The sequence below is a fragment of the Mesoplodon densirostris genome, chromosome 6 (assembly GCF_025265405.1).
Source record: "Mesoplodon densirostris isolate mMesDen1 chromosome 6, mMesDen1 primary haplotype, whole genome shotgun sequence".
NCBI lineage: Eukaryota > Metazoa > Chordata > Mammalia > Artiodactyla > Ziphiidae > Mesoplodon > Mesoplodon densirostris.
Window position 1 is genome coordinate 40936961 of NC_082666.1, and position 19562 is coordinate 40956522.

The 19562-nt window shown below is 42.7% G+C and overlaps 1 protein-coding gene across 1 annotated transcript in view; it reads left to right on the top strand.

The window, feature by feature from the left end:
* The window catches only part of FBP2 (fructose-bisphosphatase 2), a 36245-nt gene extending 29256 nt beyond the window's left edge, over positions 1-6989 (top strand). The window contains exons 6-7 of the mRNA XM_060101092.1: positions 3637-3756; positions 6795-6989. Coding sequence (XP_059957075.1) covers positions 3637-3756; positions 6795-6989 — 315 coding nt within the window. The remainder of the gene's footprint in view (positions 1-3636; positions 3757-6794) is intronic.
* Positions 6990-19562: the final 12573 nt, after the last annotated feature.

The following is a 19562-nucleotide window of genomic DNA, read 5'->3' on the forward strand; positions in this document are numbered from 1 at the left end:
CAAAAGCATTGTCATTTGAAGAGGCAATCAAAGAGTGTACAACCAAGAAAATTTAAAGGGAAAAAGCATATCAAGTAGTTAATTAATAAAAATATATTTTTTTCTGGATTTTATGTTGTTTAGTATAGTGTGAGTCAGCTTTTAAAAATTTGCAATGTGTTGTGGTTTCTTCCTCCATCTAAAATGAATGTTTACTTTTGCACTTAAAAATGGAAAGAAGGGGCCTCCCTGGTGGCGCAAGTGGTTGAGAGTCCGCCTGCCGATGCAGGGGATACGGGTTCGTGCCCCGGTCTGGGAGGATCCCATATGCCGCGGAGCGGCTGGGCCCGTGAGCCGTGGCCGCTGAGCCTGCGCGTCCAGAGCCTGTGCTCCGCAACGGGGGAGGCCACAACAGTGAGAGGCCCGCATACCGCAAAAAAAAAAAAAAAAAAAAAAAAAAAAAAAAAAAAAAAAAAAAAGGAAAGAAAATAGATCATTCTGTTTTGAAAAAGAAGTCCCCTTACTCTCTTGTAGTTTTGCCCTCAGGAAGCCCCTCTCGAGTGTGAGCAGGCAGTGCTCCTCCCACACCTCATTCTTCCTGAGGCCATTGCTTGCCTGCAGGATCTTTGTGTTCCAGCTGCCATTCTCCCACACACCGCACCCCAGGGAGATGGGAAGTGGTCCAGGCACTTTTCCTTACCCTCCGCCATTGTGGAAGGAGCAGTCCTCCTTTGCTGTTTGTCTCCTGACAGCAGCAGCTTCTCCTATCCCTGACTGCACTCTTCTATTAGTCATGATAATAGTAGCTAGTGTATACTGTGTCAGACACTGTTCCTAGTGCTTGTTGTGTACTAACTCATTCAATTCTCCAACAGACTACAAGGTAAGTGTTAATACCACAGTCCCCATTTTACATATGAGGAAATTGAGGCCCTGAACAGTCAAGTAATGTTACTGAGTTCAAGCTCTTCTTGCTTGCTGCATGGCAATAGAGGTCAATAGAGAGACGAGTTACTGGGGCAAAAAATAGCGACTTCACTGGGAAAGCCAGCAGACCAAGAAGATGGTGGACTAGTGTCCCAAAGAACCACCTTACCTGAGTTAGAATTCAGGCTTCTTTTATACTAAAAGGGAAGGGGGTGTGATTGGTTGTTGCAGACTTCTTGGTGTCAGAATCCTTTGTTCTTGCAGCTGTCAACATAGGTCAGGTCAGGATGTTCCTGTAAATCTACAACAAGACAAATGTTATTCTCTGTTCTGCAAATTTTTATCTCTATATGAATGGAAAAGTGACCTTTGAAGGTCAGAGCCTTGAGAATGGGCTGTCCTTTATATTTCAGCCTAGAGACAACATTCTTAATTTGTAGCAAAAGCAATGGAATACGAAGGTTAAAGTAAAATAAACAGATCCAATATGGAGCCAGATTTGTTCTTCCTTATTCAGTAACTTGAGTAAAGGTGACCTTATTTAACTGGTAGAGCCAGGATTAAAATCTAAGCCTTCTGTTGTGCAACAGGTCTCTAGAGCTTTTTTTCATCTTGTAAAACTGGAATTCTACCTCCATTGAACAACAATTCCCCATTTCCTCATCCCTGCCCCCATCCCTAGTAACCACATTCTCCTATGTATTTCTATGTGCTGGATTACTTTAGATACCTCAGATAAGTGGAATCACTTAGTGTTTGTCTTTTTGTGACTGGCTTATTTCACTTAGCATAATGTCCTCAAGGTTCATCCATGTTGTAACAAGTGACAGGATTTCCTTCTTTTTAAAGTTTGAATAATATTCCACTGTGTGTATATACCACATTTTCTTATCTACATATCTGTCAATGGACACTCAGGTAGCTTCCACTTCTTGGCTATTGTGAATAATGCTGCAGTGAACATGGGTATGGAGATATCTCTTTGAGAGTCTATTTCCTATTTTTTTAGGATAAACACCCAGAAGTTGGAAGGATGTTTCCTTTTTTTTTTTTTTTTAAGTTTTTCTTTCCTGTCATTCCCTCTTTAACCCTCTTTGGTCCATTGTCTGCCCTTTATAATCCTCTTTTACCTGTGTTGCCAAATCCAGCCTCATGTTTCCACCTTGTGTTACCTGACCTTTCCATGGCATTTAGGGATGTTTACCCCTTCCTTGGCCTTGTGTCTGGTTTTCCATCCACCTTCCTAATCATCTTCTTAGCCTCTTTTAGTGGCTTCCACACTTCTGCCTGCCCTTCAAGCTTGGTACAGGACTCTATTCCAAACAAACCTCTCAGCTCACACTTGGTATCCTGCCAGGGTGAACTCATTCAGTCTCTTCTGATGGAATTCAGATATACTTGCTCCTCAGACACCTAGAACTCCACAAGTCCAACTCTGACCCTCCTATCCCCCACCCCCAAGCCTGCTCCTTCCTGGTTCTTCTTCTCTTGATCCACACTGCTCAACCATCATACTCATTCCCAACAACATTCGGGGAGTGAGTCGAGAGGATTAACTCTTTCTTATGCCCATGTCTAATCATTCACTTGGTGTTATCAACTCTATTTCCTAAATATCTCTCAAGTTAGTCCATTTTCTTCATCCCTATGGCCATTGGTCTAATTCAGACCTGTGTTCTTTTACCTACTGAGAAGTCTCTTAATTGGCATCTGAAGGTGTTTTTATATACTTAATATCATTATGTGAATAAAATGGAGGAGGCAAAATCTCCCATGTAATTTTTAAGGTAACAACCTGAGTAGTGCTTTCAAGAAATCTCACGTAAATGAAATTCAGTAGGTATTTTCCCAGCACGTACGTTTTGTCTCAAACCAGGCTGGGCTCAGGGAAAGCCAAGATCAAGCAGAGTCTTTTCCCCAAGGGCGTCACAGACTGATGGAAGGGCTTATGAATATAAATGCTTATGAAATCAATGCATTTTATTGTGGCTGATGCCACACAAAACACTGGATATCTGCCCTGAGGAATTTTGGTGTTTCCCTGCACTGTCAGAGAATTATTAGATTAGACACAGAAATCTCAGATGGGTCACTGAATGAGGAAAAGCAAACCTGCCCAAACCACTTCATCAGATAGTCGTGCCTTACCTGACATGCTCTACTTGAGGGAAATTATGAGCTTTGTTTTTTTCAGAACAAATATTCTTTTCATTACATGACTAATGAAATTGAGGTTTATAAGGAAGTTGTATTTCTTTGCATGATTTCTAAGGCTCTTTAAAATAATTTTGCCAGTGAATAAACACTGCTTACACTAAGTGCAAAAGTTGTCATGTTCAAGGGAATCTGGTTTTCAGAAAGCTAAAAAGTGCTCTGAACTCTGGGGGCCAAGGAGGAGATTCAAGGAGCAGACAAACAGTTGGTGTTTGTCTGTACTTCCTTTTTCTTTCTTTTTTTAAATTTTTTTTTTCTTGTTAGCTTCTGTCTTAGGACACATATTGTCTCTCACTTTAAGTAGTCCAACATTTAATGAGTCCAATCACTAGTTGAGGTTTGGGGCTCCTAATGAATGGAATGCTCAGTTATATAATATTTTCAATTCCTAAGCTAGTGGGTGGAAGAAGGAGGCCCTGGAATGCAGAGGTTGCACCAGCTGGATGTGTGACCTGAAGCAGGTGCTGAGTAATTGCTAAGCTCACTGCATCTTGTCTCTTTCCTCCTGCCTTCTAGGATGGCAGTGCTCCCTATGGGGCCAGGTATGTGGGCTCCATGGTGGCTGACGTGCACCGCACCCTGGTCTATGGAGGCATCTTCCTGTATCCAGCGAACCAGAAAAATCCGAAGGGCAAGGTAACTCTCCTTTGTCTGCTGGCTGAACCCATTCAGGGAACCAGTCAGAATTCGCTTTCTCATCATGCCTGCTTTTTGGCTACTGCCCTGTTCTTGGCATGTCTGTCTGCGAGTGGGCAGGTGGAAGAGAAACAAAGTCTATATCCCATTAGTGAATTCTGAGGCTGTGGTAGAAGGTATGGAGAAGGAGGTGGCTGAAGTTGTTGTTATTGGTGATTGTCACTGGCCTTCAGTTCCGCGGGCCTCACTCCCCTCAATTCACTGTGAGTCAACTGTGTTCATCTCCCACTTTCCCAATGCTGTGTCAATCTTTTAGCTTCATCAGCAACTGATTTTGCATCATAGATCCTTTTGAGAATTTAATGAAACTTATGGACCCACTTCCCAGAAGAAAATTACACGTAAACATACACATTACATATGTTTTCAGGGGGTTCACGATGATCTGAGGTCTACCCAAAAATTCCCTAGAGAGTTCCCAAAGTCCAGACTAAGCAGTTCTGCTCAAAACTCATTCAATATTTCTGGAAAGGTAGCTCCTGGAAGGTCTCACTGCAACTTTATGATCCCAATGCATCTGTTTTGAATAGACACCGCCATGGAAAGGTGTCTGATTTTTAGCCAGTCACAGAATCATAGGTAAGTAGACAAATCCAGACAAAGGCCTGTCATATTCTCTGACACACTAACAAGTAGCCACATGTATGTCTCTCAGCACGGGCGACCTGAATTTTTGGAATGCCAGATTCAAAGCCACGATAAGAAATCTAACACAGCACATGAGACCAGAGAGGAGATTTTAATATGCAGATTGGTATGTCAGGCATTTTTTTCACGTGAGTGTTTAGCTCACCTATATGAGCTGGTTGAACTAAGAGTCACAGATAAATCTGCACAAAAGGTGCTGGAGGAAAGAAAAGTGTTACGGAATATTAAGTGAGATAGAGTAGAAGGTGTGGAAATTCTTTTTTTTGGCTGCGCTGTGGAGCATGCAGGATCTTAGTTCCTTGACCAGGGATTGAACGCACGCCCCCTGCAGTGGAAGCGTGGAGTCTTAGCCACTGCACCACCAGGGAAATCCCCTATTTTTTTTTTTTAAATGTGGAAATTCTTAAGTAGAACTGCTCTTGCCACGTACGCATTTCCAATGGGGAGAACATTAAGACTAATTATTACTAATTATTAAGATGATTTAAAATGAGTCTGAAAATATCCACATATAATTACAAAAACATTTCCATAAGCATATATAATTGCATATATAGATCTATATTCATAGCACCATATTGAAAGTATCATTGGTTTCTGACCTCCATGTTTTAGCTCTCAAGGTCTCTGTGACCACATTTGTGTGTGTGGGTGCGTGGTTGGGTTCTCTTCCTATGTGCGCTTGTCTCTGTAGAGCAGTGTAGATTTTAATCGTGGAAAAAAAATAGATTGCATGGCCTGCAGGTCAAGGTACCATGAAGATCCGGACATTGTGTTTTAAGATGCGTTTACTACAACAATGGCATTTTAAGGTCAGAACAAACCTTGCCTCCGAGACAAGCTTTATGCAAGAATGCCGTGCTTATTTATTTGTTTACTTATTTATTTATTGTATCTGAATCAACATGATACAAACAAAAGCATGGTATGCTGTTTTCCCAAAATAGCAATAAATGCCCTCTACAGTCTTAATTTACTTTCTCCTCGATGCCTGGCTCTCCAACCCAGATTGGAGATATTTTGTTCCTTTCTTTGAAATAACAATAATTTAAAAATCAGCACAAGATATAACTATTTTCTCCAAGTAGTTTTAACGAATGCATTTCAAGAAAAGAATGGAAAGAAAAAGGCTGCACAGAGGTAGATCTTTGAAAGCTCATTGAAGAAAAGGAGAAAAATTTTTTAACTACAGATTTTGTACCTATGGGGGAAGGAAGGAGAAGATAGTATGATACTGAGTCAGAGCGTGCAGCTAGAATGTCACCCTGAATCTAATGTGATGTGTGTGTGTGTCCGCTGTGGGTCAGGGGATGGGGAGGGAGTCAGAACATAATGACAGAAGTAGACCCAGAAAGGACATTCAGTCAGCCATTTCAATTCAATACACCATATTCTAACTGGACACAGGACAGACACCAACTAGTTCTCACAGTGCCTTTTAGAAAGGCATTTCTTCCTCAGAACAGGCTCGACCCTGGACCCATGTACCTGGCCTGGCAAACAAAGGTGCAGACTGATTCCCCCCCCGCCACCATTTCTGCCCTCCACTGGGAGCCCCTGTGCAATGTACACGGTAGCCTTGTTTGGACACTCTCTACATGTCAGGCAGTACTAGGAATGGAGATGCCACAAAGACCAACCTTGACAGACCCCTCCCCTGCCTTCAAGGGAGGGCGTCCAAGGAGGAAGGCAGATGTTAAACAAACTTCAGAGTCAGGACTGTTATGAAAGGGGAAGTACAGGATTCTGTGGGACAGCATGCAATGAGAGAGTTAACTAACTTAGTCTAAGGGGCCAAAAGGAAAGGCCATTTAAACACCAGCAAACTGTTCGGCCAAGTTGACACTTGAGATGTTCCTCCCCACGATGCCGGCCACTGTGGTTATCTTGAGAGACTGGCCAGCACTCCCGAGGTGACCTTCCGATCCCATCCAAGCTTGACTCTTGACTGGCCATAAGGCCTGGCATATAGAGGCTCCTAACTGGGCCCCGCAGAATCAGTTTACCTCATTGCGGAACCAGAGAGAAATGAGTACCTAGATCTCATACTCCCAAGTGAGAATGCCAAGCTCTCATAAGCACAAAGTCACAAGATAGGTAGATATCGACCAGAGGTATCCCCAAAGGCATATGTGATGAGCATCAGCTGAGGCACCCAGCCTTCTGGAGAGTGTAGGGCTCGGGCAGCCAGCTCCGCTGAGATGAGCAAATGTGCTCACACTAATGGGACAGCAGTTGAGTAGTTGGAATTCCTCGTGGAGCTTTAGGGGCATGGCTTGGGAATTTTGACAACTTGCAACACTTGTCCACCTGACTCTGTTCCTCTGCAGCTCCGGCTCTTGTATGAGTGCAATCCTGTGGCCTACATCATCGAGCAGGCAGGAGGCATGGCGACCACAGGCACCCAGCCTGTGCTGGATGTGAAGCCTGAGACCATTCACCAACGAGTCCCCATCATTCTAGGGTCCCCGGATGATGTGCAGGAATATCTCACCTGTGTACAGAAAAACAAGGCAGGCAGGTAGTGAGTCTGACCCCTCAAGCCCTCTTCTCTTTGTGTTGTACCTTGTTAAGGACCCTAGATGAATGATAGGTGAATGAATGCTGGTGATGAGAAACAAAAGGCAAATCCACCAAATCACATCCAGAAGAGCAGCATCCAAGTGCTCACGATAAGTCTAGAAGCCAGAGGCGAGTCTGTGGTCAGTGTAAAGGGCTAAAAATAAAACCCACATGTGAAAAGAACAACTTTGATTTGTCTTCTGTCATGAACAATGGCAAATAGTGTTGTGATTCTAAGTCTATCAGCCCAAGTAATCAGCAGCTATCCACCTGTGGGCAAAAGGTACAGAGATCAGTTAAGAATTTGTCTTGGTTTGCTTAAAATTTGAACCTAGTGTCTGAGTCCTATAGTGATTAATTTCCTTTCTTATAAAATAGATATGTATATTTTATATATATACTTATTATATATACTTATATATATTCAAGGTATATAAATATATACATTATATATATTTAAATATATAAACGGCTGACTTAATTTCTTAGAAGTTTTTGTCTTATTGCGGATAGGTTTTGAGTTAGAAATCTCATGGGTATTAAATTCTAAAATTTTGGATCAAGGCCTTATTAGGAGCAATTATTTGGATAACCAACAACTATTTGAATAGAAAAATGTGGTCACCTATTGACAAAGCCACATGCTAATTAATACCTGCTTTTCTCAACCTCTTGACTTTTCCTTTTCAATATTTTCAGGAAATATTTTAATCTATCCTAGGCCCTAACCAGAGTGCACTGGTTAATGACCCTTCATTTGTCCTAATTATGTCTAGATTGGGACGGGGTGGCATATGCATCAGAAATCTCAGCTTGCTTTTCCAAGAGTTGCTATATATGTTTATGGACCTGGAGGCCAAAAATACCTAATGAAACATTCACAAACAAATCCAGAAATATTTAAAACAAAGATACATCAGGACAAAATCGGCTTAACTCCAAAATTCAAGAATTATTCAATATTAGAAAATCCAGGGACTTCCCTGGTGGCGCAGAGGTTAAGAATCCGCCTGCCAATGTAGGGGACACAGGTTAGAGCCCTGGTCCGGGAAGATCCCACATGCCGCAGAGCAACTAAGCCCATGCACCACAACTACTGAGTCTGCGCTCTAGAGCCTGTGCTCCACAATAAGAGAAGCCCCCGCAATGAGAAGCCCGCACAGCGCAACGAAGAGTAGCCCCCGCTCACCGCAACTAGAGAAAGCCTGCGGGCAGCCACAAAGACCCAGTGCAGCCAAAAATAATAAAATAAATAAGCTAATTAATTAAAAAAAAGAAAATCCATTAAATAATGCATTAGATTAAAGCAAAAGGCAGTGGTGGAGAGGTGGGGGCTAGGAGAAACCATGGGAAAAACATTCCTTTCCCTCTTTAGCTTTGGACAAGGTGGTTCATACCACCCAAAGATGGATTTCAATTTGGATATAATTCAGGATTCAGTAGTGTTCCTCAGTCCACCTCTGCTTGGCAGCAGTAACAGAAGCAGTAAAATTTAATACGTAATCGAAATTTTTTCATCTTCCTCCACGAAACACAAAGATTTTCTAGGAAAAATTCTGATTCTAACCAATGGGCTTTTAATGCTTCATTAGACATTTCATCAGAAACTTATATCTCAAAGATTCAAACGGAAGTCTTCACTTCTTAGGAATAAATGGATCTGGTGAGCACATGGTTTCAGGACTACACAGCCAGGAGGGGAAGGATTTTTTGGAAACGAAGGTGAATGATAGCACCTTCAATCATGGTCTATGTTGCTTTGATGAATGTGGTAGGTGCTCAGGGAAAGATCCGTTCACTCACTACCCTTCTTCAAGTTTGAGACTCTTGGTCCCTGCACCTCAAATCTAAGAATGGGAAACTAGGGAAGAGTATGGGACTCGCATTCCATTCTCAGTGGCTACATATCAAAGATTTGAGGGCATTGGTGCAATGGTGCCTGGGTGACCAGTGCTTTCATAGGCAGGGTCTGGAAAGACCCTCAGAAAGAAGTTGGTCTCTCTGGCCGAAGTGATCTGAGAATCCCTTTCCTCTTGGTTTCTCATTCCCTCCTGATTGCCTTCCCAGTTTAGATGCTTTTGTCTATCTCAGGAGAAATCTAGCTGTTCTTTCTATTTTCCAGCAGCCCCCAAAGTACCCTCTACAGGTCTGGCTCCACTTGGGGAAGGTGGGACCATTCACTGGTTTCTATTGTATTTTGGGCAGATGAGCTTCAGCAGCTTGGGGAGCAGACCCATTAACACACCAAAAGGAAAGAAGCATTTTAATAGATACTCTTTAAAAATAAGAAGAAAACATGGTGTTTCAAATCAGTGGGACATGAATGACTGGTGTTTGAGTAATAAGCTAGTCATTTTGGGGGAAAAAAAATCCAACCCAAAACCTTGATCCGCAAACATGTTGCAGATGCATTTCAGAATTAAACATAAAAAATAAAACTCTCAAGTATGGCAAAAAGATAAAGAAGAATATATGTATGACCTTAAATGGGACCAAAAGACACAAAGCATAAGATATAAAGGAAAGACAGATGTGAATATATCAAAGTAAAAACAATACACCACGTAGTTAAAAGACAATTGATAGCTTAGGAGAAAATATTTGTAACCTATAACAAAAAATGAACATCAAGAATCATACATAGGGCTTCCCTGGTGGTGCAGTGGTTGGGAGTCTGCCTGCCGATGCAGGGGACATGGGTTCGAGCCCTGGTCTGGGGGGATCCCGCGTGCCGCGGAGCGGCTGGCTCCGTGAGCCACAATTACTAAGCCTGCACGTCTGGAGCCTGTGCTCCGCAACGGGAGAGGCCGCGATAGTGAGAGGCCCGCGCACCGCGATGAGGAGTGGCCCCCGCTTGCCGCAGCTAGAGAAAGCCCTCGCACAGAAACGAAGACCCAACAAAGCCATAAATAAATAAATAAAATTAAAAAAAATAGCAAAAGAAATCTGAATGAAGTATGGTCTTAAAAAAAAAAGAATAAATAGCCTTTAAAAAAAAAAGAATCATACATATTGAGAGGAAAAGGAAACTATCCTAGAGAAATAAACTAAGGATATAAAACTGCAATTTGCAGAAGAGAAAACACAAACAGTCAATAAACATGTGAAAAGATGGTTAGACTCCCTGATGATCAGGGAAATGTAAGTAAAATAACATCACTTTTCACTTATCAGATTGGCAAGGTACAATGAAGACTGAAAACATCAAATGTGCTAACAATGCAGGGAAATGACCCCGTTTCCCCTGCTGTTGAGACAGATGGTGGGGCCAGCCTTCTGGGAAGGCAATTTGGCAGTTCTGTTTAAATGGACAGCCCCTCTGGCCCAGTAGTCCTACACTTTGGTATGTATAAAACAGCCTATATTAGTCTTTTAAAAATTAAGTATTGCTTGTAATGGCAAAAAAATGAGAGCAATTTAAATGTCCACCTGTAGGGAGATAGTTGGTTTGTTGTGCAGCAGTTTAAATAAGTTGGGACTTACAAACCCACTCCAGTCTTTTATGAATATGGAAATAAATACCTTAAATAGTTTTATACAAAGGCATTCTTAACATCAAAATAGACAAATGCAGAAAGAAAGAAATATATCAGCTAGCACCCTAAGGTCTTTTGTTTCTTTTTAACCTGATGAGAATTAACATGTTCTTTACTCTCTGGCTTCACTTTCATGAAATGAAATCTAATCGCTTTTTTTTTTTTTTTTTTTTTTTAAGTGAGGAAGAGAATACAAATGAGAAAGATATGGAGGGAAGGTAGGAAATGGTGGGTGGGTCTATATATCAGTCAGGGTTCTCCGGAGAAACAGAGCCAATAGGGGACACACACACACCTATGTTACAGTCTTTATTTATTTTTTAATAAATTTATTTATTTATAGCTGTGTTGGGTCTTTGTTTCTGTGCGAGGGCTTTCTCTAGTTGCGGCGAGCGGGGGCCACTCTTCATTGCGGTGCGCGGGCCTCTCACTGTCGCGGCCTCTCTTGTTGCGGAGCACAGGCTCCAAACATGCAGGCTCAGTAGTTTTGGCTCACGGGCCTAGTTGCTCCATGGCATGCGGGATCCTCCCAGACCAGGGCTCGAACCGGTGTCCCCTGCATTGGCGGGCAGATTCTCAACCACTGAGCCACCAGGGAAGCCCCTATGTTACAGTCTTGAGGCAGAATTCCTGCTTCCTAGGGAAACCTCAGTTTTGCTCTTAAGGCCTTCAGCTGACAGAAGAGGCTGAAGGGGTTCAGGACAGGCCGTCTCAAAATGTGCTGCTTTGGCATATTGATTATTTTGAGCTGAAGGCACTTGAGAATCAGCAGATCCAGCAGATCCAGGAAGAGCTTTCTGATCCGCCCTTTCTACCTAAAAGCAGGTCATGAAATTTCCCATGAGAGATGTGCCCTCCCTGTACCAGGAAGAGAAATACATGCTTGTCACCAGAGACTGGGAGTCAACACGGAAATGGATCTGTGTGAACAAACCTGCTAAAATAACCCATCTTCCACTAGTTTTGCACCCCTCTGCCCCCATATACAGCTTCTAGTCACTTCCCCACAATTACTGCCCTTAGGCCAAACCCCTTTGTCTTGTAATTTTTTCACAAATTTATCATTTCTTTGCCTAAAGGGTATAAAAGCTTTCAGCTCTGGTCACTTCCTTGGAACTTCATTCTCTTGTAAAAGTCCCCATGTATGTAAAATTTAATAAAATGTGTATGATTTTCTTCTGTTAATCTGGCTTATGTCAGTTTAATTCTTAGGCAGGCCAGACACCCTAAGAAGGTAGAGGAGAATTTTTCCTTCCCTACAGGCCCACTCACACCATCGAGAAAAAACTTTAAAGTCAACTGATTGTAAATGTTAATCACTTCTACACAGTATCTTCACAGCAACTTCTAGACTAGTGTTTGACCAAAGAACTGGGCACCATAGCCTAGCCAAGTTGACACATAAAATTAACCATCACAATCTGAAGTACAAACGAGGAAAGATAACCAAGCTATAATCATAGGGGAAAAGGGCATTTTGCAAATAGATATGACGTGATGCCACTTTCATAAAATAAAATATAAAAAAAAATGACAAAACTACATGATCCAGTCCTTCACATTTCACTAGTGGCTATAACTTCTGTGCAGTCTGCCAAGACCTACTTCTGTAATTATCTGCACACACACACACACACACACACATGAACCAGGTACCATGCCTGGTGCTAGGGATTTAGCTGTGAAGTAGACAGAAAAAATCCCTGCCCTCAAAGAGCTCAGGCCTGTTGGATGGGACACACGTGTAACTCTGGGGATAAAGCACTGTGTGTTTGCTTTGGAGCCACTTAGAGGAGCTGCCACTCCAGAAGTGAGGAGTCAGGCAAGGCTTCCCAGTGGAAATGACGTTTAAACTGAGGCCTGAAAGTGGGACTAGAAGCTTGTCAGGAGAAGGTTTGGGAGGACGGAGAAGACAAGTGACAGGGATGAGCCCTAGAGGTGAGGGGACAGATGGGCAAAGATTTGAAAATGGTTAGAGTATGATTTATTGGGGGCACAACTGGTAATTCATTATGGCTGTGGGGGGTAGAGTGTGAGGAGGGTAGTGAGAGATGAGGCTGGAGGGGTAAGAAAGGCTCAACTCATGCCGGGTGTTTTGAGTTGGTTAAGGAGTATGGAGTTTGTCCCGAGGGCAACGGGGAGCCACTGATGAGTTTTAAGCAATGGAGGAACAAAATCAATATGCATTTTAGTAAATATTACCTACAATATAGACAATGGATTTGAAGTAGTCAAACTAGATACTTGTTAGGTCACCGTCAAGAAGGTTAATGTCATCATCTTGGCAAAAGTTGATGGTGATGATGGCCCTGATCAAAAGCCATGAGGTTGGAGAGAAGTGTAGGTGTTTGAGAGCTCTTCATGAGGGTTCATGTATTGGTGATTGATTATGTATGTCAGAGAAAGGGAGAGGGGAGGAATGTAGGATATGGATGGACGTGCCATCCACAAAGCCAAGGAGCACTTGGAGATGACCTGGTTCCAGGGAAAGATGATGATTTCAGCTCTGTACGTTGGAGTCTGAAATGTCTGTGGGTTAGCTGAGTCAGGATGTCTCGTAGGCAGTTGGATACATGGGTTTGGAACTCAGGAGAGGGACAGGAAGTCATCAGCATGGAGGTGGCACCTGAAGTAATTAGACAAGATGAGGTCATTTGGGAGGATCTGGAAGGAAAGCCTTACTTTAGGGATGGACCTAAGTTAGGATGAGAATAGAAGGTGAGGAAGTGGAGGATAGCAAGTTTAGACAAGCTGTTCAAGGGGTTCAGTTGGAAACAGGAGGAGGAACATAATGCAGTAACTGGAATAACCCAGGGTTAAGAGGGGTTTTGCTTGCTTGTTTTATGATGGGCAAGACACACTTACATCTTTAAAGAAAAAAAAAGAAGGAACAAAAACAATGAAAAACAAAACTGCATGTGTGTTTGGGTAAAGATAAAGCAAAAGGACTGTTAATATCCCTGAATTAATAATTGTGGTTGTTCCTCTGAGGTAGGGGAATATTTAAGGGGATACATTTCCAAAATGGGCCTTTGCTTTATCTTCACTGCTTGACTCTTAAAACTCTGAGAATGTGTTCATATAATGTGGATACATCAATTATTCATTCGTCCAGAGAGCAGATCTTGTTGTGTGCCTGCTTTGTGCCAGGTCCTGTCTTTAGTGCTGAGGATAGAGAGGTGAACAAAACAGAGCTCCTTGTCTCTGTATGGGTCTCTGTACAGACCAAGTGCTGATGTGTGGAAGAGACACAATAAACAAAACCAACAAATAAAATGTAATAGCATGTCAGATGGTGATAAATGCTATGGGAAAAATAAATCAGGGGAGGGGAGAACAGTACTACCAGGGGTTGTTTTAATTTTAGTTCCTGGTAAAGACAGGCTTCACAAAGAGGATGACATTCCAGCCAAATCCAGGGGGAAGGGAGGAACCTTGTACACACCCAGGGGAAAGCCTTATAGTGAAGGGGACAAAAAATACACAAAAGTACATTTAAACTAAAAAAATTTTCAAAACATTAAAAAAAACTACTCTATGCATGTTTTTAAGCATCCTACTTCCAGAATCTCACTCACCATGTCTCAGGAATGGCCTGACGCACATTTTTTGTTGTTGTTGTTTTATTAATTTATTTTATTGAGGTATAGCTGATTTACAATGTTGTATTAATTTCTGCTGTACACCAAAGTAATTCATTTATGCATATATCTATATTCTTTTTCATATTCTTTTCCATTATGGTTTATTTCAGGACACTGAATATAGTTCCCTGGGCTATACAGGAGGACCTTGTTTATCCATTCTATATATAATAGTTTGCATCTGCTAATCCCAAGATCTCAATCCATCCCTCCCCCCACCCCCCCACACCCTTGGCAACCACAAGTGTGTTCTCTATGTCTGTGAGTCTGTTTCTGTTTCATAGATAAGTTCACTTGTGTCATATTTTAGATTCCACGTATAAGTGATATCATTTGATATTTGTCTTCATCTAACTTACTTCACTTAGTATGATAATTTCTAGGTCCATCCATATTGCTGCAAATGGCATTATTTCATTCTTTTTTATGGCTGAGTAGTATTCCGTTGTATATGTGTACCACATCTTCTTTAACCATTCATCTGTTGATGGACATTTAGGTTGTTTCCATTTCTTGGCTACTGTAAATAGTGCCGCTACGAACCTTGGGGTGCATGTATCTTTTAGAGTTATAGTTTTGTCCATATATATGCCCAGGAGTGGGATTGCTGGAGCATATGGTAACTCTATTTTTAGTTTTTGAAGGAACCTCCATACTGTTCGCCATAGTGGCTGCACAAATTTACATTCCCACAGTGTAGGAGGGTTCCTTTTTCTCCACACCCTCTCCAAGCATTTGTTATTTGTATTCTTTTTCATTATGGCCATTCTGACTGGTGTGAGGTGGTGCCTCATTGTAGTTTTGATTGGCCGGTGCACATTTGATAGCTGGGAAAGTGAGTAGGAAGAAGATAAGTGCAGGTTGCCACCAGGTGAATTGTTAAGTCCACCTGAGACCATGTTCTCTGGCCTGTTCCTTAACAAAAGAGCTTCTCAAGGGGTTTTTTGTTTGGAAATGCAGCTCATCCCCAGGAAGCTATCTTCTTCTTGGAAGTTAGACTGACACCCGGGACAATATGACAGTCATGTGACAAAAGGCTCACAAGACATCCAGGGACAGTGAGGATGGTGGGCCAGCAGACCAGGACTACCTCCTACCAAAGGAAACCAGAAGTTGCCACAGGAGACAGCCTACATTCAGGAGGCAGAGCACGAAACCCTGGAAGAGCACTTGTTATCAGAGATCAGGACTTTAGTGTCAAAAAAGACCACAGGGGCTTCCCTGGTGGCGCAGTGGTTGAGAGTCTGCCTGCCGATGCAGGGGACACGGGTTCGTGCCCCGGTCCGGGAGGATCCCACGTGCCTCAGAGCGGCTGGGCTCGTGAGCCATGGCGGCTGAGCCTGCGTGTCCGGAGCCTGCGCTCCGCAACGGGGGAGGCCACAGCAGTGAGAGGCCCGTGTACTGCAATAAAAAAAAAAAAAAAAAAACCCACAGTATTTCCCAGCATGAGTTAGGCCATTTTGTGTCACCACTACTTTTTTTTTTTTTTTTTTTTTTTTTTTTTGCAGTACGCGGGCCTCTCACTGTTGTGGCCTCTCCCGTTGCGGAGCACAGGCTCTGGGCGTGCAGGCTCAGTGGCCATGGCTCACGGGCCCAGCCGCTCCGTGGCATATGGGATCTTCCCGGACCGGGGCACGAACCCGTGTCCCCTGCATCGGCAGGCGGACTCTCAACCACTGCGCCACCAGGGAAGCCCACCACTACTTTTTGAGCAGCATATATAATATGAAGTTTCTTGGGGCTGTGAGCGGCCGTTGACGGTGGTAACCGCAATGCTGAGGGGCGATGGCCGGGGATGCTAGACCGTTCCGAAGTCGCGCCGTAGGGCACTTTCCACTCGCCCTGCCTGTGGGCGACTTGAGCAACTTGCATTTTAAGGAAGAGAAAATCAAACCAGATGCCAATGGTGCTGTGGTCAAGACCAATGCTAATACAGAGAAGGCAGATGAAGAAGAGAAAGAGGACAGAGCCGCCCAGTCCTTACTCAACAAGCTGATCAGAAGCAACCTTGTTGCTAACACCAACCAAGTGGAAGTTCTGCAGCGGGATCCAAACTCCCCGCTCTACTCAGTGAAGTCCTTTGAGGAGCTTCGGCTGAAACCACAGCTTCTCCAGGGAGTCTATGCCATGGGCTTCAACTGTCCATCCAAGATACAAGAGAACGCGTTGCCTTTAATGCTTGCTGAGCCGTACGTGTCCTGATGCAACTCTATCCCATTTTTAACCTCCCATGTTTTTTTTTTAACTTTTATTATTTTAAAAAACTATACTAGTAATACATGCTTATTTTAGAAAAGTTAGAAAACAGTGAAAAATAAGAAAAAAGAAATAATTTGTAATCTCCCTCTCCCCTACACTATTAATATTTGGAGTAGAGATTTCTAGATGTTTTTCTATGTAAACTTGCATATGTATACTTTTTTCTTAAAGGAACCATATAAAATGTTTAAATGTTTTTTTGATACGATAATTACATAATAATATTTCTATGTTGGTAAATACATTTATATCATTTATATACACCATGATTTCATTATATGGATAAGTAAAATATATGTGTCAAATGTAGAAGACAAAAACCAAACAGGGTTCTAGGAGACCAGAATAGTACAATTGCTAAGGTCATTTTCTGGTGCAGTGCTTCTTACTCTTTCATAGGCGTTTGAATCTCATAGGAATTTATTAAAATGCAGATTCTGATTTCAGTAAGTCTGAGGTGGGGACTGAGGTTCACCATTTCTAGTAAGCTTCCCGGTGTTGCTGGTACTGCTGGTGTCAGACCACATTTTGAGGAACAAGGTTCTAGAGCATGAGGAACTGTTTATAAAAACTGATTCCTACATCACATATGATTATCTAAATTTGTACTGCATATAATCCTAAATCCCCCTTTCCCTATTTGTCTGAAAATAGATGCTTTAGGTCTGTATTTTCTCAAAGTTTTTTTTTGTTCTGTGTCATAATGTATTTTTCAAGATGGATAATGTCTTTTGAGCATACTTAAAAATGAATAAATTGACTGCTTATTAGATTGTTAAAAAAAGAAGAAGATATTAATTTTCACCAAGTTAAATAGAAAGAGAAGGAAGCAAAGCTTGTTTTCAGTGCATTTTAATGTATGAGAATGTGTTGCTATGAGGTATTGACGGTTCCTGGTTTGCAGCGCTGACCAGTGCCTGATTTAGATGAGAGAGGATATGTGAAGAAGGGAAAAGATACCCAAACTTCTTGTGTCTTTTCTTCTGCTTGCAAATCTTTAAATCCAAACTTCTCCCGTCTTAGCCAACCATTTCCTTGTGGATTGTAGCATTTGAAGCATGTGAGGAAAGGTCAAGAACCATTGTGAGCTGAGAGATTTCTTACTTATCTCTCCCTTATGTTCAGCAAGTCTGACTTGTCTTTGGTGGTGTTTTTGTTTTTTTTTTAAATTTATTTTTGGCTGCATTGGGTCTGCTTTGCTGTGCACGGGCTTTCTCTAGTTGCGGTGAGTGGGGGCTACTCTTCGTTGAGGTGTGTGGGCTTCTCACTGCGGTGGCTTCTCTTGTGGAGCACGGGCTCTAGGCGCATGGGCTCAGTAGTTGTGGCTCACGGGCTCTAGAGCACAGGCTCAGTAGTTGTGGTGCATGGGCTTAGTTGCTCCGCAGCATATGGGATCTTTCTGGACCAGGGCTCGAACCCGTGTCCCCTGCATTAGCAGGTGGATTCTTAACCACTGCACCACCAGGGAAGTCCCATCTTTGGTGGTCTTGACCAGACCACCAAAGTGCGGCTCTGCTCGCCACACCTGTGTCCTCTGGGCTGCTAAGGAGAGCACGAGGCTAGCTGTGCAGGACAAGTGCAGTAGTTTCCTGGGGCTGACACAACATATACCACAAACTCACTGGCTTAAAGTCACAGGAATTTATTCTCTCATGCCTGGAGGCCAGAATTCCAAACCAAAGTGTCTGCAGGGCTATATCCCCTCCGAGGGCTCTAGGGAGGAATCCTTTGTTGCCTCTTTGCCTCTTTCAGCTTCTGATAGTTCATGTTTCAGACAAGTTTTTTGTGTCGACTGAAAAAAAAAAAAGCACAACCTAAAAGTTGAGAATTATGCTTTATTTGTCAGACATCCTGAGGACTTAAGCTGGGGAGACAGCCTCTCAGATAGCTCTGAGGGACTATTCTGAACAGGTAAGGGAGGAGCCAGGATATATATAGGAGTCTTTGCAAACAAACAAACAAATAAAACCAGGTAGTCAGAACATCAAAAGATTACTGTTAATTAAAGAAAACCAGACATCTCAAGTTGACGAATTTAGTGCTTTTCCATGAGTAGGAAGATGCCAGAGTCTGGACTTATTGAAACTACTCCTTTGATATGCATCTAACTATCTAGGGCCGGTATCCTGTTTTTCTCCATCCTGAATCCCCTCAGGGTGCACCGTTGGGGGCAGTTGCAGTGGCAGAGGGCTTGATGGCTGCAACATTCTTGGCTTACTGACATGGCAGGCGACATTCATCCACATTTGTAAAATCAAAATTTGTTTTCAGCTTTATTTGATTCATGTCGACTGGCTTATTTTAAAAAGCTATTATGATAGATGCTGTTTGGAACTTTTCACAGTTTAAATTAATTAAGTGTCTTTGAAAGTTACAGAACCTTCTAACATCTGTTTAATCCTTTAGGTATTGTTTAGTTTGGAACTTTTCCCAAGTTTAAATAAATATAAATGTCTTTGAAAGTTGCAGAAGACTCTAGTATCTGTTTAATTGTATGACATCTGAGTGGTCTTCACATTTTCATTCATATTAGCACCTAGGCATTTTCTTAGAGTCTTGAGCTGTACTTCCATGATTATGTGGACAGCAGTATGAGCTAGCCTGTCATGGTGAAGCAAGGTGACAGTCACTAAGGAGTCCTTTCTAGTGGACTTTCAGAGACTGAAGGTGGCAGATTGCATTTTCCAAAGATGGCCACAACGTCTTCCATCCCACATGCTTTTCTGCTAAGTGACCTTGCCTCTCCCCACCAGGAGGTAGACCGTCAGCCCCCTGCCCTGTAATCTGGGCGTCCCTGGTGACATGCTCTGAATACAATGCGGCAGCAGAGGTTTCACTGGGGACTAAGACCAGGTTATAAGAAGCCTTGCAGTTCCTCACTGGGCATTCTGGCTTACGTTCTCTTGGGATGTTCCTCTCAGAGTCACCCTTCGTGCCATGGGAACCCAAGCCATGGAGAGGCCCAGGTAGGTACTCTGGTGGTCAGCCAGGGCTGAATGCCCAGCCCACACCAGCATCTAGGACAGCCATGTGAGTGAGCCTGCTTGGATGTCGGCCCAGTCAAAACTGCTAATGATTCCGGCACACGTGAAAGACT